Source organism: Manis javanica, chromosome 3, assembly GCF_040802235.1.
Source record: "Manis javanica isolate MJ-LG chromosome 3, MJ_LKY, whole genome shotgun sequence".
NCBI classification, from domain to species: domain Eukaryota; kingdom Metazoa; phylum Chordata; class Mammalia; order Pholidota; family Manidae; genus Manis; species Manis javanica.
In genome coordinates this window covers 6,828,342-6,850,910 of record NC_133158.1, presented here as the reverse complement: position 1 = coordinate 6,850,910, position 22,569 = coordinate 6,828,342, and the positions used below count along the sequence as shown (strand labels likewise).

The 22,569-nt window shown below is 35.2% G+C and overlaps 1 protein-coding gene across 6 annotated transcripts in view; it reads left to right on the top strand.

Annotated features, from left to right (window-relative positions):
• Nucleotides 1-22,569, top strand: part of DNAH12 (dynein axonemal heavy chain 12) — a 150,242-nt gene that overhangs the window by 35,477 nt on the left and 92,196 nt on the right. For 5 of the 6 annotated variants that reach the window (XR_012128899.1, XM_037019334.2, XM_037019337.2 and 2 more), the window contains 15 exons: nt 144-278; nt 622-815; nt 1,329-1,572; nt 7,104-7,289; nt 7,961-8,161; nt 9,776-9,970; nt 11,302-11,423; nt 11,518-11,800; nt 13,575-13,694; nt 13,997-14,153; nt 14,380-14,552; nt 17,578-17,730; nt 17,981-18,220; nt 18,552-18,797; nt 19,099-19,218. Coding sequence is in view for 5 of the 6 variants with exons in the window: in XM_037019334.2 (XP_036875229.2) it covers nt 144-278; nt 622-815; nt 1,329-1,572; nt 7,104-7,289; nt 7,961-8,161; nt 9,776-9,970; nt 11,302-11,423; nt 11,518-11,800; nt 13,575-13,694; nt 13,997-14,153; nt 14,380-14,552; nt 17,578-17,730; nt 17,981-18,220; nt 18,552-18,797; nt 19,099-19,218 (2,769 nt within the window). In the remaining variant the exon portion in view is untranslated. The remainder of the gene's footprint in view (nt 1-143; nt 279-621; nt 816-1,328; nt 1,573-7,103; nt 7,290-7,960; nt 8,162-9,775; nt 9,971-11,301; nt 11,424-11,517; nt 11,801-13,574; nt 13,695-13,996; nt 14,154-14,379; nt 14,553-17,577; nt 17,731-17,980; nt 18,221-18,551; nt 18,798-19,098; nt 19,219-22,569) is intronic. The other variant, XM_037019335.2, reaches the window with a different exon arrangement.

Sequence of the window (22,569 nt, the reverse complement as noted above, 5' to 3'; positions counted from 1 at the left end):
CTCTATCAGTTTGTGTTTTGCTGTCCTCATTCTTTGGTGATGGTTTTTGTGACTATACTAAGCATTCAGACTTCTGACTGGATAACTTTGTCCTTTGTCACAAAACAATTAACATGATTAATTTTTCATTGTCTTTTAAAAAGCTCATTGAGAATGCTAAACGCGAAAAAGAAAATGAGCTAATAGCCAAGAGAGAGAAACTGATTTTGGAAATAGAAAAGGAATCACGCCGCATGGAAGAGTTTGCAGAATTTGCAGAACTGGATCACATGCAACAGGTCTGATAAATACGTAAGGCAGTAGCTGTGGCAGGCTCATAGATTAATACAAGATGCATTGGCATACATTTAAAAATACAAGAAAACGTCTGCTTACTATGGCAAACAGAAGCCTGGCTCTTAGAGCTGCAACTGGTACTATTTATTTGATCTTCCCTGTGACTTGGCTTTCTGTTTGTCAAATAGATATAACCATGTCTTTTGCTCTCAGTCATAGTAATGTGAAATTGATATTTCAAAATGCTATATATATGTAAGAACATAGCCTTTGCAGTATCATATGATCTTATTTTTTATAACATTACTTGGATAATTCTTGAGATAAAAAATTATTTGTTTTCAGTATGTGACAGATGTAAGACAACTACAAAAACGTATTCAGGAATCTGAAGAAACAGTTCAGTTTATTAATACACAAGAGGAGCTTTTCAAATGGGAATTGACAAAATATCCTGAACTGGATAAATTAAAAGTCAACATTGAGCCCTACCAGAAGTTTTTTAACCTTGTTTTGAAGTGGCAACGAACGGAAAAACGGTAATTTCTGGTAACGTAGTAAAAATTAAACAAACAATATGATAGGATTTACAAAATGTACATTGATTTTGTTGTTTAAAAGCAGGACTTCTCTATCCATTTGGAAGAGAACAAAGTATCACACAGGTTCTATTGAAACAGAATCATATCTTGAAAGATAACTGAAGTCTCACTTGGGTTTTCCAGAGTTGATTCCATTTTAATGCAATTACCTAATTTAACTAACGTTTAAACTAAAAACTTAGAAGTTATGGAGTCCAGTACATATTTCTTTGGATATCTTTAGGCATGCATTTTCAGTCTGACACATTTTAGCATAAGTAGCACAGCTGCATGGGATGTTTGTAGTCTCGTCTCTACCATCAGCACCCGGGTGACTAATAAAAACTGTCAACAGCGCTTGCCCTCGGTGGTTTCTCTTGTAAAATGAGGGGTCTAGCCTGAAGAATCTGTGAGGCCCCTTCCAACTCCAGGAGTCTCTGAGTTTAATAATATTTTTTTCTTTCAATTCAGGTGGATGGATGGAGGGTTTTTGGACCTTAATGGAGAAAGCATGGAAACTGATGTAGATGAATTTTCACGAGAAATTTTTAAGACACTGAAATTTTTCCAAGCGAAGCAAAAAAAGGAATTACAAGAAAAAAGAAAGGCAGCAAAAAGGCGGTCTCTGGGGGGAGAGAAACTTGAAGAGGAAACAAAAGAGAATCGTACCATTACTATGTGCTCTGCGGTCATGGAGCAGATAAGAGTTTTTAAGGTGTGAACACATCTAATGATATTTTAGAAAGTCATAGTAGAGCTGTTCACATCATCAAGCACTAGGGAAGAGAAAGAGAAAGAGTTGGAAGCAAAAGCAAAGCTGGATCTAGAAAACTTGATCTATTACTCAATCCATGGTTCATCCTTTCCTGGTAAAGTCGTTGGAACCACTCCCTTCTGACCAGTTAGCCTGTGCGAAGGGCAGCAGTGCAGAGTAGCAGTTGGGAAAACTTTTGAGTCACCTTACCTAGCTTCATCTCACAAGTTTGAGCGTGATAGTAGCATATCTTGGGCTAGAAGCTTAGCCCCTGATGCCTCAGTCACCTCATTTACAAAGAGGATAATAACAGAGTTGGTGACAATTACTTTATCCTACATCCCTCGGCAGCCATGGCTGGGGTTCCGGTAGTGCTTTCTGCTCAGCGTGCTCAGAGTGCAAACTCTGTGATGGGATTTTGAGCATTGTTCCCGTCTGCCACTAGCACTTGGACATTCTGTGAACTGCTTGACATTTTTTTAAAGTAACTCCTTAAAATTACTTTCAATATTTAATATAGTTACAAGGTTTAAAAAATATAAAAAGATACATCTGAAAAGTCCCTTTGCCATTTTTCTCACCCGTATAATTCAAGTTATCAATGTTATTACTTCTTGTGTATACATCCAGAGTTTTGTTACACACATAACAATGTGAAATATGTATTCTTATCCTTCCATCTTTTTACAATAAAATACAGCACACTGCATGTATGATTTTTGCCCCCTTTGTTTTTTTTTAGTATTAAAAAATGCATTTTTATTCTCACAAAAAGCAAAGAATTAAAAATTATATATACAGGTTTTCCTGCTATCCAAAAGTAAAGCATTCCTATGAAATCTTCTGTAAGCTGAAATGGCATTAAATGAAGAAGCAATTGCCATCAATTTATATGGACAATTTTTTTTTGCATTCCCAGATCCAAAAAATAATCTCTCTCAGGCTTTTCTGATGTCTTAAGACACATCTTGCTAATGGCTGCACCAAATACATCGAGGTAGATCACAGGTGCTTGCAAACACAGGTCAAAGCTAAGGCAGCTAGCTGCTAAGATGCTAAGGGTGGCTTCTGGGGAAGGAGCTTGGCTGGCCGCCCCCTCTGCTTGCCCCCTTTGTTTTGATTAGTTTATTGTGGAGACTTTGTCTCATTTTTTACACCTATCTAATGATACATAGTGGTATAGTGGTGTAAAGCTCCATGTGTGTGAAGGTGTGACTGCAAGGTAAATTCCCAAAGATTAAACACATAAAATCTATAGTCAAATTACCTCCCAAAGGGGTTGTACCAATATATACTCTCACCAACTTTGCCAATAGCATATCAACAAACATAGGTTTTAGCTAATGTGCTAGAAGAATTTTCATTTCTCTTATTAAGTGTTAAGCTTATTTTTTTTATATTTAAGAATATTTTGTATTTCTTTGCCTGTCAACTGTTTGATCTTATCATTGTCTATTTTTTCTTTTGAGTTGCTGGTCTTACTGATTTCTAGGACATACATATGAATATTAACATAATTATATTAATATTTCTAGGATATATTTGCTAGGACATATACACATTTATATATATATATACTTAGGACATCCAGCTCTATCTATGTTTTGCAAATATTTGTTTTTGACTATTTATGGTGGCTTTTGTCTAGTAGAAGTCTTTATTTTTATATAGTTTATCATTCTTTTCCTTTGTCTACTGGATTTTGAGTTACAATTAGAAATGCTTTCCCAATTTAAGGTAATGTTTTCTTGTAGTACTTCTATAAATTTCTTCTAGTACTTTTGTGTTTTATTTAAAACTTGCTAATATTTTAGAGAGGATTTTTAAGGCTACATTCAGGAGGCATATTCGTCTTAATTTTCTTTTCTTGTAAGGTCTTTGTCAGATTTTGGTACCAGGACAATGTTGGACTAATGAAACAAATTGGGAAGTTTTAGCTTCTCTGTTTTATGAAAGAAGTTTGTATAAAATTAGTATTTCTTTCTTAAATATTTTAGAGAAATATTCACTAGTGGAACCATTGGCCTATAATTTTTTTGTGGGAAGGACTTTGAAGACAGAATCAATTTCTTTAATAGATCTAGAGATATTCAGGTTTTGTATTTAATTTTGTGTCACTTTTGGTAAATTTTTCAAGGAATTTTTCCATTTCTTCTAAGTTGTTGAATTTGTGGTTCTGAAGTTGCTCATAACATTTCTTTATTATCTTTTTAATGTCTATGGATAATCTACAGCGATAACTCCTTTTTCATTCCAAATATTGGTAATGTTAATTTTCTTTTTTCTTAATCATTATAGTTAGGATTTTAGTTAGGGTTTATTATTACCACTTAAGCCTTTGATCCATTTTGAATTCATCTCAGTGATATTTCTCCTGTCCTCTCTTATCACCACTGTCATATCATCACCATCCTATCATCATAGCAGTGTCATCATCATCTCTGGAAGACACCTTGAGATAGAAGATGAATAAATTGTCCTATACCACTAGCAGTATAGCTGTATTTAGCTATTTCTTCCTGTTCCTCCCAGCCTTTTCACGTTGGAAAGTCTCAGGGTTCAGTCACTGGTCCTTTTCTCTCTTTACCCTCACTATCTTGAATATCTCCTCCATCTCATCAATCAGTCTCACCAAAAATATATGCATGGACCTATGTTTCATTTCTTTTGGGTCTATACTTAGGTGTGGAATTGCAGGGTCACATGGTAATTCTATGTTTAACTTTTCAAAGAACTGCCAGACTGTTTTCCAAAGTTGCTGACCCATTTTACATTCCCACCAGCAATGCATGGGGGTTCCACATCCTTGTCAATACTTGTTGTTGTCCGTCTTTTTGATTATAACAATCTCAGTTGATGTGAAGTGGTACTTACGTTTTTGATGTATTTTTTATTTTTAAGTATAGTTGATATACAATATTATATTGGTTTCAGGTATACAACATAGTGATTCAGTGTACATTATTAAATGCTCACCCCCACTAATGTAGTTATCTGTCAACATAGGAGATGTTACAGAACTATTGACTGTATTCTCTATGCTGTACTTTCATCCCCATGAGTAATTTATATTATGATTGAGATTTTTGTGCCTCTTTATCCCCTTTACCTATTTCACCCACCTACTCCAACCCCTCCCCCATGGTAACCACCAGTCACTTCTCAGTGTCTATGAGTCTATTGCTGTTTTGCTTGTCTTGTTTTATTTTTAGATTACACATATAAGTGAAATCATATGGTATTTGTCTTTCTCCATCTGGCTTATTTCACTTAGCATAATATCCTTAAGGTCCATCTGTCTTGTTGTAAGTGGCAGGATTTCTTTCTTTTTTATGGCTGAGTAATATTCCATTGTGTGTATGTACCACTTGTTCTTTATTCATCTACTGATGGACACTTAGGTTGCTTCCATAAATTAGCTATTGCAAATAATGTGGCAATAAACATAGGGGTGCATATATCTTTTCAAATCAGGAATTTTGTTTTCTTTGGGCAAATTCCTAGAAGTGAAATTACTGGGTCAAATGATATTTCTATTTTTCATTTTTCTGAGGAACCTCCATACTGCTTTCCACAGTGGCTGTACCAGTTTACATTCCCACCAACAGTGCAGGAGGGCTCCCCTTTTTCCACATCCTTGCCAACACTTGTTATTTCTTGTCTTTTGGATGGTGGCCATTCTGACTGGTCTGAGGTGATATCTCATTGTGGTTTTTATTTGCATTTTTCTGATGATTAGTGATGTGGAACATCTTTTCATGTGCCTGTTGACCATCTCTATGTATTGTTTGGAAAAATGGCTGTTCAGGTCCTCTGCCCATTAAAAATCAGGTTATTTGTTTTTTCTGGGTTTGAAGTGTATGAGTTCTTCATATATTTTGGATGTTAACTCCGTATCAGTTATATCATTTATAAATATATTCTCCCATACTGTATGTACATTGCCTTTTTGTTTTGTTGATGGTTTAGTTTGCTGTACAGAAGCTTTTTAGTTAGATGTAGTCCCACTTGTTTATTTTTGCTTTTGTTTTCCTTGCCTGGGGAGTTATGTCCAGAAAAAAATTACTTATGCTTATGTTCAAGAGATTTTTGCCTATGTTTCTTCTAAGAGTTTTATGGCTTCATGTGTTATATCTAGGTCTTTAATCCATTTCGAGTTTACTTTTGTGTATGGTGTTAGGAGTAATCCAATTTCATTTTCCTGCATGTAGCTGCTCAGTTTTCCCAACACCATGAAGAACTCTCTGTTATTGCTTACTTACCCAATTGATTGACTTTCCTACTTCTAGTCACATGAACAAAAATCCCTATCCCCGTAGTACTTACATTCACCTTGGCTTTCACATTTATTCTTCTTTGAAATGCCTATTTATGACTTTTGACTCTTTCCTGTCATTGTTTGTGTCAGTAGTTTTTCTGTTGTGTTTATTGTTAACATATGTAATTTCTATAATATATTCTGGATAACTCTTTGTCACTTGTATGATAATGAATCTATCAGTGCATGGTATACATCTCTATTTAGATTGTCATTAACATTTTAAAATAAAGTTACATAGTTTTTCCAAAATGTCTTTGCACAGCTTTCATTTGTTAGTGAAAGAAACTTAATTTTGTCGTTGTTCTATTGTAAATAGATCTTTTTGCTAATTATTTTTCTATCTGTAGCTGGCACATATAAATTCTTTTTAATTTCATTATATTAATTTAATATCCAGCCACTGTACATAGATGATAATCTGCAATGTCAGTTTTGTTTTATTATATTTCTATTCCCCATATTTTTAATTTATTTATATTATTTCACTGGCTGCCCAACTTAATACAGTGTTGATTAGAACTAGTAATAATAGTATGCTTATCTTGCTCCTGATTTTAAAGGAAGGGTTCTAATATCAGTATTAAGAATGATAAAAAGTGTTTTTGTTTAATATTTAATGTTTTCATTTTCAAACAAAAATTATATTTTGACATTTTGGTACATTCATTTTTACCATTCATGTGTGAGTGTGTGTGTGTGTGTGTGTTTATATATTATTCTATGTTATATATTTCTATATATTACATATAAAACAATTTTGTAATTCTATAATACCTCAGGTTTTTTTTAAAGAATTGTTGATATAAAATCTTACATTGGTTTCAAATATGCAACATAGTGGTTCAACAGTTACCCATATTATAATACCACAGTTTTAATTACTGTTGTTTTATAGTATATTTTAATATCTTACCTGTTTTTATCTTTTACTCCTCTTCTTTCTTTTACTCATAATTGCTGGCTATTTCTACATGTTCATTTGTGCAGATGAACTTTAGAATCATTCTGCTAGTTTTTTTCCCCCTCTAAATCTAATTAGGATTTTGATTGGACTCACTGCTAAATGATTTCAAGAAATGTAACCTTTATACTATCAAGACTTCATTTATAAAACCTAGGTATGTGGAAATCAAATTTATGATTCATTATTAATTTATATTTTCACCATTAGGACCATATCCCTACTGTCTCCATCCTATGCAATCCAGGAATGAGAACACGTCACTGGAAGCAGATATCAGAAATTGTAGGCTATGACTTGACTCCAGACTCTGGAACTACACTAAAAAAAGTTTTAAAACTAAACCTTACACCATACTTGGAACAATTTGAAGTGATTAGTGCAGGTGCAAGCAAGGTAAATATGAAGATGAACTGAAATACTTGATCTGTGAGTTTGTTAATCAAATAATCATAGTTTTTTCTGTGGTTGAATGTACAATACTGGATAGCAGTGGGTCAGGTGGAGGAAAGTGAAAGAAGATTACTTTTTTCCCCCCCGACAAAGTGCATTCTTCTTTGTGGGATCATTGTCCCGAATCCAGACTAGAAATAGCTCCTTTGACCTCGTCTTAATCCTTCCATGTTCTGAAATGCATGGATAATATGCTAGTCTTGATACCTAATTTTTCCATTAAGAAGGCTGGGTGTTGTGTGTGATGGGTCCTAGCAAAATAAGAGTGGCCCTTGAGAGTTCTTGAAATACACAGAAAGGATCTTCAGACCATAGATGCAGAAAGGCTACTTCAGAGAAAGTCCAGCAGGTGTTTTATTCTATTGTTTATTTTAACACAGACCACAGTAGTTTTCATAGCAACTGAATTTTTAAAAACGATACTATCATTCTCCTTAGGAATTTCTTAACTGTTTAAAAAAACCTTTCTAATTTAATGACAGTTACAGTGTAGCCACAGATCATCTTAAGAAAATGACAATCTAATGCATCAAATGCTTATTGAGTTCACTAAGGGAAGTCAGTATAGCAAAAAAGATACATCATCCTATTCTTTCTTCTTTTCTCCCTTTTAGGAATTTTCATTAGAGAAAGCCATGCATACAATGATGGGAACTTGGGATAATATTGCTTTTCATATAAGTCTGTATCGTGAGACTGGAGTCTGTATTCTTTCTTCAGTAGATGAGATTCAGGCTCTCCTTGATGATCAAATTATAAAAACTCAGACAATGAGAGGCTCACCTTTCATCAAACCATTTGAAAAAGAGATCAAGGTACGTCAAATATGATAATCAGCTCCTGGCCATTTTTAACAACTGCAAGCCTACTGCTAGGCTTACATACACGCCCTTGTGGAAGTATGTCAGTCTGATCGATATCCTTGGTGAAATACAGAAACATATTTAAAAATTAATATAGAACTATATAGAGCAGATCTAAGACATTAACTAATGATTTTGAGAACAAATTATGTTTTTGAAGAAAATCTCTTAATTATTATGTTAGATTTAGAAGGAAAACAGTTGGTATTTATTTTAACTTTAGACAGCATAGACCCTGTTTCATGCTATATGCTTATAACATGTAGTGAAGTTTCATATACCATATTTTAATTGTATTTGTGAACAACTATCTTGGGGATATTTTATAAGAATTAATGAGCTGTCCACTTGAAAAAAATTAATGATATTCGAGGCTATAAGATTATTTCACATACTTACTGCTAATGTAGGTAAATACAGAAAGTAAATTATAATAACTAATAGCTTCATAGGTAGTATCAAAATTGTACCTTGGAACTATATCAAGTGACAAACAACAAATGCATTTTTCCCCTGATATTTATAGATATGTCATAGGGGCTGCTATAGGGGCTTTACATTTATTAACCCATCTAATCCCCAAAATAGACCTTAAAGGGAAGCACTGTTATTATCCATATTCATAGATAAGGTACCAAGGCATAGGAGGACAGGTAATTTACCCAAGTTCACCCAGCTGGTAAATGACTAAGTCTGGGATTCAAACCAAGATAGTCTGGTGTTAATTTGAGCATAAATAGTGTTTTCCTAGAAGACCTTTGCTCTCAATATGTGGAGAAGACAATTTGTGTCCTAGAAAATGACATAAAACCACACATTTTCCCATAAATCAGGCTGGTTATGTCTTCTGCAGAAAATTCTTGCCTAAGAAGGGAGAATTTACAAGACAAATTTTAAACAATAAAAATATGAGGCCTAATCCCTTGACACACTGGATGTTGCACATATTTAAGAACTAAAGAGAGATTACATGAATGATCTTTAGCTAATGAAATTATCTGGCAAATTCTAGGAGAATGTTTTTTGTTTTTTTCCCCTGAACTATATGGATATAGAGTGGAGTTCACCAGCCTGGAACTAATGGCATTTGGGCTGAATAGTTCTTTGTTGTGGGGCTGTCCTGTATCTTGTAGGAAGTTTAGCAGCATCCCTGGCCTCTGCCCACAGATGTTAGTGGTAGTCTTACCCTGTCAGTTGTGACAAATGAAAATGGCTCCAGACATTGTCAAATGTCCCTTGGTGTAGGGAGCAAAACAGCCCGTAGGTTGATAACTGGTGTAGAAAATGATATATTTCTGGATGCTTTTCAGACTTGGGATAGTTCACCTAGAGTTTATAAAATTAGTCTAAATAACTATAGTCATTTCTAGTTGTAAGTTCCAGTGATTTAAGAAAACTTCAGACCTCCTGGACTTTTTCTATGCCCATGTGAGACACCCAGAAGTGACCACGAGCTCTTTTGCATTAATTCAAAAATAACAATAAACTTTAAATATATATTCCTTGCTGTAATTTGTGTGTTTTTCGGTTATAACTGGTACTTAGTACAGTGTGCTTTTCTTTAAGGCCTGGGAAGACCGTTTGATTCGAATACAAGAAACAATTGATGAATGGCTAAAAGTACAAGCTCATTGGCTGTACTTGGAGCCCATTTTTTGCTCTGAGGATATCATGCAACAGATGCCAGAAGAAGGGCGTCAGTTTCAGACAGTAGACAGACATTGGAGGGATATCATGAAGTATTGTGCAAAAGATCCAAAGGTGAGGTGTTTGTTTTCTCTCTTACAAGTAAAGGGAAGCTTTAATTGTGGCTAGTAAACATTTGAAGCCTTTTTTCCAATAATAAAATAAAATCTGCTCATTGTATATGAACTAGAAAGTTCAGAAAAATATAAGAAAGCATAAAGCATTAAAATTTTACTTTTCAATTCATAAGATACACTACTTATAACTAATATATAATTGTCTGTGATAATACATGTTATATATGTATGCAGGTCCTCCTGACATTCCACTCAATGACTCTCTATGTGTGGAATGGTGGGGAAAGAATCTCTGGTTCTCTCAGTTGGTCTCTCTTGTTATGTGGCTCTCCTAGTGAGTGTAGCATCTTGTTGACTGTGATTCTAATGTTGAAAAACAGACTATGTATTTTTCATATACATAGTATGTGTTGTCCTTAGATATACATCCTCTTTTAACGTCTGGTATTCAATATAAGAAATAACAATTTGTGTCAACGCTGGATGAAAAAGTAGCTGTGTTGGACTTACTGAGTCAATAATACACCGAAATTTAAGAGTTTCAGGGATTTTACACATTGTCTTTAGAATCTCTGTGAAACATGATTTCTTATAGATCAGAAGTCAGCAAATTGTTCTACAAAGGGCCAGATGGAAAGTATTTGAGTCTTTGTGAGACAAACTGTCTTTTTTTGCAACTACTTGACTCTGCCATCATTGTGAGAAAGCAGCCAGACAATGTGTAACTGAATAGATATGTCTGTGCTGCAAATTAAACTGTTTATGGACAGTGATGTATTCATGTACCATGACATATTATTTTTCTTTTAGTTTTTATAACTCTTTAAAGCATAATTATTAGCCCATGGACCACACAAAAACTGTCAGCACAGTGTGTACATATATCAAAACATCAAATTGTATATCTTAAATACATACAATTTTTATTTGTCAATTATACTTTATAAAATTGAAGAAAAAAGGAAACTGGCAGTGGGCTGGTTTTAACCCATGGGAGGTAGTTTGCCAAATCATACTGTGGATTGTTAACTTTATAGGTGACTGTTTAAATGTAAAAATTAAATCACACACCAACTTAACAGATTCTTCCCACATCATTCAAGAGAATATAGGAGAAATCAAAATATGCATGCCAGTTGTAACATCCCATTTGTAACTAACAGCCTTGAGTAAGAACATTTATGGTTTATTGAATTTTAATAGTGTTATAATGTTTCATAACAATTTTCATAAGCCTTTTGACATTAAAACATTTTTGACATATAAGCATTTAGGTCTCATGATCATATCTGGTATGTAAGTGCTGACTGAACAAATGTGCTTTTTTAGGTTCTTGCTGCTACTTCTTTAACGGGTTTATTGGAAAAATTGCAGAACTGCAATGAACTTTTGGAGAAAATTCTGAAAGGGCTTAATGCATATCTTGAGAAAAAACGACTGTTCTTCCCTCGGTATGATGGATAATCAGTTGTGCTGTAATTAAGAGCATTTCCTGATGTGTGATGAATTATAACTAAGCTTTTGTGTTTGTATGTTTTTCCCCAGTTTTTTCTTCTTATCTAATGATGAAATGTTAGAGATTTTGTCAGAGACCAAAGATCCACATAGAGTTCAGCCTCATTTGAAAAAGTGCTTTGAGGGCATTGCTAAATTGGAATTCCTTCCCAATTTGGACATCAAGGCCATGTACAGCTCTGAAGGTGAGCGAGTGGAGCTGGTTGAACTGATTTCCACATCAGCAGCAAGAGGTGCTGTGGAAAAGTGGCTCATTCAAGTGGAAGATTTAATGCTCCGAAGTATTCATGATGTGATCGCTGCAGCCAGGCTGGTATGTTTCTTGAATTTAATATATGCCCTATGTTCTGAAAATGCTTTGCTTAGGAGGTTTTGAATGAGTACTGGTAAATTAACACTTACAGTTCTTACCATTTTTAATCATTTATTATTTTCTTTATTCTTTGTTTCTAACATTATTAAGATAATAGTAGTAAGTGATAATATGTCATTAAGTGCTACAAAAGTAAAAAGGTGTTAGGAGAAAGAATAATAAGGTGTACATAATTTAGAATGGGGGAGGTTCTTGCCTCTTAGAGGAAGTTAACTTGAAACTGAAACCCAAAGGGTAAGTAGGAATTAACTAGGCGAAGAGCAAATGGGAGAGGCTCCAGGTATCCTGCACACAGCCCTGGGACCAGAAGGAACCTCGGACACAGCTGTTCAGTGTATGATCTGGTTCACTTGCTGCTCTTCTCACTGTTTAAACAATTACTTAAAAACTGGACATGACATAAACAAACATTAAAGGAAGATATACATTTGAAAGAAGTATAATACCTAACTACTACATGTGCCTCACTTATGCTAATCCAGCTCTCCTAATACTGAACGATGAACTTCAGTATATTTCTGCCTTTAGGACCACAAAGGAACAGTTGTGTAGTAAAAAAGTCATTTAAAAGGCATTGCCGCCTTCCATCCAGTAACTCCCTGTATAAGGAGTGGCCTGTCCTTTCCCTTCATCCTATGAATCTCGTCTTGCAGTGGCTATTCTGTTCAGTTTCATGTTCCTGCAGATAAATTTAGACTTTTTCTCTCCTTTATCTAGTAGTCATTCCAAACAAACTAAAACACACAGGAAGGAATCAACATTACCCATGACAGCATTTCCTTCATTGGTATAGAAATTTTCCTTCTGTGTACCTAGCTGTGCTCATTCATTCTTTGAAACTTATCCTTCTTTGAAAGTTAGGTCAGTTTGTCACTTACGTTTCTTTCAAAATATTGCTAATTAAATGCATTTTAATAATAATATATATTTGTATCTTTATGTTTAACATACTTTTACCTAAGATGCTGTATTAAAAATATAGTTTCCATTAGTATCAACTTCAAACTTTGTTCTGTAGTTGTTTTTTTCAATTTATAATTTGGATGTGCTACTATCATTTACTTTTGAAGCATTTTGTTTTTAGAAGATTAAACCTCGTCCCCAATAAATCCATTTAAATGCATTTTGAACATAAGAATGTTAGAAAGTATATTTTGAACTCAAAAGTACATATTGTTCAAATTATATACTCCAGTCATGCAAGTTTTCAAAAAAACTATGGATAAATAATACAAAGATTCTAACTATTAGTCCAAGTTTTTATTAGGTTGTATAGTCACTTTTTCAATTAAATCTTGGCATTGATATATATAATCTGTTAGACTAATTTATGTTTTTAAAGTTTAATAAGACCTTAATATTTCATTATTAATAGAAGTAATATGTATTCTATGTAGAAAATTTGACAACTGTCCATAGCAAAGGAACATAGAAATCAACTTCCAAAGAATCAACACTCAAATTCTTCCAGAGACAGTTGAATATTAATATATTTGTGGTCATCTTTCCACTCTTTTATAAACAAATAATTCAAAAATATAATTTATAAAAATTTTTAGGTCTTTAAAATTGTCATGTAAAATTTTCCCTACTGTATGATATTCTAGCCTATGACAATACCAAATATTGCACTTCTCTGTTGTTAGACATTTAGCTTTTTTTTTTAACCTTTGGTAATCTTTTTTAAAGCTAGAACTGCCTTTTAATTATTCAGGCATATCCAGAATCTGCAAGAAGAGACTGGGTTCGAGAGTGGCCTGGCCAGGTTGTACTTTGTGTTTCTCAAATGTTCTGGACTTCTGAGACACAGGAAGTTCTAAGTGGTGGTGCAGAGGTAAAGCATGATTTGATTTTAAAGAATATTCTCTTCTACTGCCATTTTTCTTAATTGGCTTATCTATTCATTGCAAAGGCAGTTGCACCCTCCCCCTTCTACATGTGCCATTAAAATTATTCAATCGCTTGAAAGCTTGTTCTTAATATTTTACTAGACTTAGGCAAAAGTCACTCTATTCTCGAATTCACTTCTATATTGCAATATATTATGAAGTAAATTGTTTTGTAAATGAATCAATATATAAAATACATCTTTTAGGTACAATATAACATTAGTTTAATTGCTTTTTTATTTTATAGGGATTAAGGAGGCATTATAAGGGCCTTCAGAATCAACTAAATGACATTGTGGAACTTGTAAGAGGAAAACTGTCCAAGCAGACCAGGATTACCCTGGGGGCTTTGGTCACTATTGATGTGCATGCTCGAGATGTGGTCATGGACATGATTGATATGGGTGTGTGGCTTTTTTCTTTAATATTAAAGATAACAATGCTCCTAGAAACAGACTTATACCATGTGTCTTTTTCTCTCTTAACAGAATTATTTCACACAATCTTTTCTATAAACTGGAAAATATGAATTATTTTAATATTTGCTGTTATAAAAGATGATAATATACCTATCTTTCTAGTTACTTCCATTTCAGGATTATGTGTCTTGTTTTACTTTATTCTTTCTAGGTGTCTCACATGATACAGATTTTCAGTGGCTTGCTCAGCTTCGATATTACTGGGAATACGAGAATGCTCGAGTTCGGATCATTAATTGCAATGTAAAATATGCTTATGAATATCTTGGCAACTCACCTAGACTTGTCATTACCCCTCTCACTGACAGATGTTACAGAACGCTGGTATGAGGTTAAATTATTGTAATCCACATGTTAAAGGTTACTTTTTAGTGTAGTGTCATGTTTTCTTACCCAGATTTAACATGGCTATCCTTGTTTTCTTATCTGTAATAATTGAATATGACTATCCCTTCCTAATGACAGGTTCCCTTTATGTGAAATTATTGTAATAAATACTGATTTCTGGGTGCTTTTTTAGAATGAAAGAGGGTCTGAGTTGTAATGTTTGGAAACTGTGAGTCACCCCCAATGGGGAAAATTAGAGAAAGGAAGGTACTGGAGATTGAAAGAGAAAACTGGAGCTTCAGAAAATTGCATCAGTTTTTGCAGTGGAGCTCTGGGAGACATGACAGGAGATGAGGAAGGTACATTTGGGCCTTAGAATGCCAAGTTAGTCCTGTTGCTAGGAGGGAGAGAGTTGAAATGTATTTTGGGGGCTGCTGAGGTCTGTGCTTTCTGGGAAGCTATGGAAGATAGAGCTGTGACTATTAAAAAACCTTGGGACTAGGGTTACTGCATAAAGTACAGGACTCCCAGGTACATTAGAATTTAAAATAAACAACATAATTTTTTAGTACAAATATGTCTCAAACATAGCATGGGCATACTTATACTAACAAATTATTCATAATTTTTCTGAAATTAAATTTAACTGAGCAGCCCGTACTTTATTTGCTAAAGCTGGTCATTCCACCTGGGAATTGAGCAGAGCATCAAACACCAGTCTACCTGTGCTGAGTAAGTCAAACGGAAGTATCTTTGAGTTCTCTAGAAGCCGGGATGAAATGGAGATTCTGGGCAGATGATTCATTAGGGAATACTCTCAGGAAAAACCTGTAAGGAAGTAAGGAAAGCAGGGAAAAAAGCTAAGCAAAGATGTGGTTTCAGTGGATCTACAGACAGCCTGATCTCACCGGGAGCTTTGGAGCACGAATGGCATCACAGAAGTACCCCACTTTAAGGCTAAGAGGTCTGAGTCACCCCTGCAGTTAGGGGGGGAAATTAATAAAGGGAAACCTCATTAAGATGGAATTGGGAGGACAGAAGGAGGGGCTCTCAGGCCCTGCCACTCGTCATCAGTTGCAGAACACAAAGAGATGTCTTTTGCCTTCTGGACATTTCCTATGGAAAGTCTTCCTAAAAGAAGCCTATGCTTTACTACCCCAGCAGGAGAAAGAAAGATTCCCTTATGTGGGGCAACAGATCGGCCAATGAGAAACTGCCACAACTCAGCCGAGAAGAAGCCACTATACTTTGAATTCCCAGTTTATTCCGGTGGACTTCTTGTTTATACTAACCCTCCCAACCACCCTCTACCTTCCATAACATAGTGTTCCCCTCCTTTGTTCTCCAGACTTGCCTATGGTTTTGCCCTAGTTGCTTGTCTCAAGTTGCAATTTCTGCTATTCCCGAATAAACCCATCTTTGCTGGTAAGATAGGTGACAGTTTTATTTTTAAGGCTAACAAGGGTGTGAGTAAGCTTTCAGATATTTGCAGATGAGGTAACTCTATTCTTTGAGGGCAATTCTCAGGAGAAAACGATGTTTGTGAGCTATTTGTACCTGACACTCAGAGTAGTTGGGGGATGGATGCCATGGGCAGTAAAGGCAGTCTGGATAGGCAGCAGGTGCTTCTGTGATAAAATATTTCAGCAAACCTTCTACTTTCTCAGGAGACTACCTGAGGGCTGGGACCAGGTCTGCGTTGTTCTCAACTTCAGTGGTGAGCAAGTATATAGTTGCTCCCTAAGTTTTGTTTAGTAAATGAATCTCAAACTTCTATGTCCTATATGGGACCTCAGTGAAATCAAAAGTTGTGAATACTTGTAAGGCGGAAGCTAACAACTTTAAGTTGTAAAATCAGAGTCACATTACACACTTGTATACGACACAGCATTGAAAAAAAAATGCTATCCACAATAAAGGGAACACATTTGGAAGCACTTCTTTGAAATCGTAATGAAGGGAAGGTTTGAGGTCTCCAGAAATCAAGTTAATGGTCATTAACAGTATAGCACTTACTATCAATTTAAGATGGGAAAAATATCACTGATCTTGCCTTTATTTAGTTGTCTCTGTTGTTTTATCAAATGTGAAAATGGTTTTCATAGATTTACTTATTTGTTATTTTTAAATACAGACTATTTTTTTTAGAGCTGTTTAAGTTCACAGCAAAATTAAGAAGAAAGTACAGATAGTTCCCATATACCCCGTTTCCCCACATGTCCAGCCTTGGTCCCTTAACCCTATTTTTTCTAAAAGGAGTTTAGTTTCACAAACACTCAGAGTAGTTTTCATGAAACAAACTCCATCATTAGAGTTGACTGTAATTTATATGCTTCTAAAAATTTCCAGCCACTGTTCTAGTCATTGTGGAGACCCAGAAAGAATCCAGAGACTACTTATATTGCTCTTAAAGAGCTTACAGACTAATGGAGAGAAAAAACAATATACATAATTAACTGTAATGCAAGGTAGAAAGTGATGCTACTAGTAAGAGAACTAGAGAACAGCGTTTGGGAATGGGGAATGTGGGGAACATAGTGGAGAATATGGAATGCAGTGGCTAGGGTAGATTCTACACAAACTGCATAATAGGTCATCTGTCTCTCTTCCAACTGATGGTCCCCCGTTTATAATGCCCACTTGAGGCATTTACCCTTTTTGCAGCTGGCCATAAAGATTGTCATTAATGATCTCCATAACCACTTCTTCTGAAACCTTTCTGACCAAGTGTTAACAGTCAAGGTAGAATTGATTTGCTTTTAAAGGCAAAGGGGATACACATGAGGTATTAGAAAATGAAGTTTTTCACACAATTTCACTTACTTCGAACCCTTTATACTGCTAGTTCTCTGTGCAGTTAGAAAATGGTGTACTAAACATTAACTGAACAATGTAACTGTAATATTGCCTCTCTGAAGCTGCAAATGAGACTAAGTCTATTTTGTAAGCAATTGTTTGCTCTAAGGGTGTTTGTTTTTTCCAATTGAGGGTGGATTTCTTCCCCGTACGTTTTTCATTTCAGATAGGTGCCTTCTATTTAAACCTTGGAGGTGCTCCAGAGGGGCCCGCAGGCACAGGAAAAACTGAGACGACCAAGGATTTAGCAAAAGCTCTTGCTGTGCAGTGTGTGGTGTTCAACTGTTCAGATGGGCTCGATTATCTAGCCATGGGAAAGGTAAAGTTACAGGTTAAATGTTACAAATTTCCAGCCATGTCTTCCTGGATAAACTGAAGCCAACTTGCATTTAAACGTTATTGGAATGTTGTCAAAGCATTTCTGGGACTTTGGTTTTAGGGGCAAAGACATTGTTTTTATCCTTGGGGCTTTTATTAAGCTTAATGTACAGTTTTGACTTAACAAGTTAAATATTTGTTTTAACAAATGATGCCCTTTCCTAAGAAAAATCTTTTTTCTTTTCCTTCAGTTTTTTAAAGGATTGGCATCTTCTGGTGCCTGGGCTTGCTTTGATGAATTTAATCGAATCGAGTTGGAAGTATTGTCAGTGGTAGCTCAACAGATCCTGTGCATTCAGAGAGCCATTCAGCAGAAGCTGGACATATTTATTTTTGAAGGGACAGAACTTAAGCTCAATCCAAACTGTTTTGTAGCTATCACCATGAATCCTGGCTATGCCGGGCGTTCTGAATTGCCAGACAATCTTAAGGTAATATGTTTTTTTTAAAAGTGTACATTTGTTAATCAAAAGTAAAATATTCACTCACAATTGTATAACTTTCTAACATGTATTTGTAAATCTCCCTCTCACCTTTCCATTTGCTGTAAGGTAAACCTCTAAAAGCTTTCTTAGACATCTAAAACATGTTAAAGTACATAAAACTATTAAAGTGGTACTGAAAAAAAATTAGAGTTAATGAAAAGGTGCTGTCTTGGAAGAATAAAGTTGAATATCAACACATTATCTTTAGATGCTATGTTCAGCTTTAAAAATTATTTCCTTTCTGTAAATAAAACACTTCATTTATTGTATACTTCAGGTTCTTTTTAGAACAGTGGCCATGATGGTCCCAAACTATGCCCTCATAGCAGAAATCTCCCTCTACTCCTACGGATTCCTGAGTGCAAAGCCTCTCTCTGTGAAGATAGTGATGACCTATAGGCTTTGCTCAGAGCAGCTCTCATCGCAGTTTCATTATGACTATGGAATGAGAGCAGTAAAAGCCGTTTTAGTGGCTGCTGGAAACCTAAAATTAAAATTTCCAAATGAAAACGAAGATATACTTGTAAGTATTAAATATACACATTGCAAAGCTTCAGTAGAAAATCTTTTAGTAAGATTGTTCAGGACTATACATAGGCACATAAGAGAGTTGTTGCTTTTGAGCCTTTTTCCATGGGGTTGAAATGATAGTTTTGGGTTACGTCATTCATTGTTCTTTGACCTTTTTTGGCTTGAAGAGCAAAGAGCATAGTATTGACTTTCAGGTTGGGATTCATGGAGCAAATGTACAAGAAACTTTACTTTTTGGTGGGGAGGGCAAATACTGGCAGTTAATTCATACTGTATTTTTTGGATGATTTTAGCTTCTTCGATCAATTAAAGATGTAAATGAACCAAAGTTTCTGTCACATGATATCCCCTTATTTAATGGAATAACTAGCGACTTATTTCCTGGAATTAAACTTCCTGAAGCTGACTATCATGTAAGTAAACCTTTGAGAATAATGTCTTCCACAGATAAATTTGTATCTAATAACTCAGTAGTTCTCAAAGCTTTATTAAATGAGTGAAATTATTCTGTTTGGAGCATAAACCCCTATTTTGGCAACTTTAACTAATGAAATGAGTAAGTTTTAGTACCAAGGTTACCAAGACTCAGGTCAAAGATAACATTTGTTGTAAGAGAACAAGGATTTTATTTCCTGTGTTATGATTTATAATACTTACTACTATGTACACTTTAATATTAACGTGTACCTCAGCAGGTAGAAAAGATGGTAAACTGAAAGTGGTAAAAGATCCTTTAGTTAATATAAAGATTTGTTTCTCAAATTTAAGTAATATGCTGACTTAAAAAAAATTAAACCATGGGCATTTCCAATTTTACTTAAATTGTAGACATTAAAATGGGGCCTACATATGTAGACACATAAAAACAACTGCCTGCTATTTATAGCTGATATGTGATTTAAATTGGAAATTTTAAAATTATAAAACCAGTCTCAACTTAATAATAGAAGATGATGTGTGAGACTATGAGAATAAATTGTCACTTCATCGCAATTTCTGTGGTAAAATGTACAGTGAAGATTCTTAGCATGTGTAAACTGCCTTTTGCCATGTGATGATGAACTCTTCAACCCTTATTTCTGCTGATCTAAAATCTTTCCTTTGAGCTGTTATGTCATTAAGGCATCACCTAGCTTAAGGCATCATTTACTTTTTAGCCTATTTTTTAAAAATATTGAAATACAAATACACATCTTATGGTGGTATCAGATTAAGGTGATTCTAGGGTATTTTCCAATACCACCAACCAATCTCTGATTTTCTGGGCACCAACTGCGTGTTTAGCAGTTCAGTTCAATTTTGACACTGACCTATGTGGACTTAATGTCAGACTCTACACATTAAAGGCGCAATCCGAAAAGACTGCCCCTCACTTCAGACAGCAGTTTCAGTCCAGGGTCACCCATACTTGTGACTGACTGGCTATAAAGCAGGGGTTTCCATGACCCCCTACCTCCAGTTTTGATTATTTGCTGGAACGGCTCACAGAATTCAGGAACACAGTGTGCTTATGTTTACCAGTTTATTGTAAAGGATACAACTCAGGAACAGTCAAATGGAAAGATGCACAGGGCAAGGGTTGGGGAGGTGGCATTGTGGGCCTTCCATGCCTTCTCCGGGTGTGTCCTCTTCCCTGACGGAGATGTGTTCACCAAACCAGAAGTTACCCAAACCTCTGTGTTCAAGAGTTTTTATAGAGCTCAGTCTTCACCCACCTACGTCCCACCTACCTCCCTTTACTACCCAAAGTTGGTAAACAGGGCTGAAAGTTCCAGCCCTCTAATCCCTGGTCTTTCTGGTGACCTGAGGCTATCTAGGAGCCCTCCCTAAACTACCTCATTAGCATAAACTCAGGTGTGATTTAAACGCTCCTTATGAAACAACAGACATGCCTATCACTTAGGAAACTTCAAGGGTTTTAGGAGCTCTGTGCTAGGAACCAGGGACAAAGATCGTACTGTATATATTTTTATACGTATTTTGTATATGTTAATACCAGAGGTGACTATCAAGGTGATTCAGGATATGCTAGTAAGATTTTTTTAAAATAAAATGAGAGTACCAAATTTTAACTTTCTCTTGAAGAACTCTTATACTCCCAAGAATATAGTAATAGATCCATGGATCCATGGATTACAATATGAAAAAACCCTGCTAGGGGTGATTGCTAGGAGCTGTGCAGTTGAGCACCTCAGTGCACCCACAGCCAAACCAAGGGAAGCCAGGGCTGTAAAAAAAAAAAATACTGTAGAAAAAAAAATACTACTGACTGTACCATCTTGCTTTTTAATATGTACTATATTCTTTTGTTTTCTCTTTACAGACTTCTATTGGGTTTTGGGTAATGTTCATTACTCAGTAATCCCTGTTGCTTTTTAGTTTTACCTAAGTGGTCACTCCATAGATTACAATATAAATCCTTGATTTAGCACAGTTTATCTTAAGTTTGCAATCTACCATTTCAGAGACAACATTAAGAACTTTAAATGGTGTGTAATTCCATTATCTCCTCATCCCCGCCCTTTGTTCTGTTGTTGCATGTTTTACTTCTACATGTTATAAAACCCCATGATACACTGTTATTTTTTTGCTTTAGGTATTAGTATTTGAAAAATCTTTTACATCTTTTACATTTACCTTTCAAGTGCGCTTCATTTCCTCTAGGGGATACATGCTTCCCTCTGAGATCTTCCTTCATCATAAAGAACTTCAGTATTTCTTGTTTACATGTGTGTCTCCGGGCAACAAATCCTCTCAGCTTTTGTTTGTTTGAAAATATCTTTATTTAGCCTTCATTCTTCAAGAATATTTTCACTAAATACAGAAATCTAGATTGGCAGGAGTTCTCACTCCCGTCATTTTAAAGATGTTACTCCATTCATTAACTCCTGGGTTTCATTATTCTGCTTGAAAGTCAGGAATTTTTCTTAATTATGCCTCCCTAAATGCAATGTGTTTCTTGCCTCTGGCTGTTCTCAGTATTTTCTCTTTCCTTGCTTGGCCAAGTGCCTGTTGTTTGTTTTGTACTTACCCTGCTTGGGATTTGCTGCACTTCTTGAATGTCTTTCTCCAGAAAATTCTTAGTAATTATCGTTTAAAATGTTTTTTCTGTCTTACAGTGAGCATTGTTCTACTCTATAGAGAGTTCAGTAGTCCCTCCCTCTAGCAACATTTAGGGATATAAGCATCTCAAGACTAAGGACATCTCTGTGTGCCTTTCTGAGCTAAGACCTCAATTCTTATCACTTTACACTCAGCTAAAGCATAGGCAGTGGAGAACCAGGCTTGCATTTGAGGGCTGCCAGATTCAAATCGCACGCATGGGACCATTAAAATCTCTGTTGGTTTCTCCGTCAGCAAAGATCCCAATCCAATGCCCACCTATATCCGCATGTGGAAAATGCTATCGAGGCAAAATTAGCTGTTGATCTTTTCGCCTAGGAAAGGCTCATCCCTTTCTGAAATGAGGTCCTTTTAGATTTAGTTTCAAAGAACTCCCAAATATTTATATATTTTTGGATTTTTTTTTTGTTAGCCTCACTGTTTATTTCTAGTTACTGCAGTATGAAGGATTGTTTGGCATGTTCCTCTGTATCCTAACCAAAGTGAAATTCTGGAAGACACTATTTAAAGGAGTTATTTTCTTGCAGCATTCATTAAATGCCATGGTACTATATCACTAATAACTTAAGAAATACTAATATTTTAAAAATATTTTAATTCTGTTTGTTCTTCCTTTTAAATTATTTCTTAGAGGTTTTTAA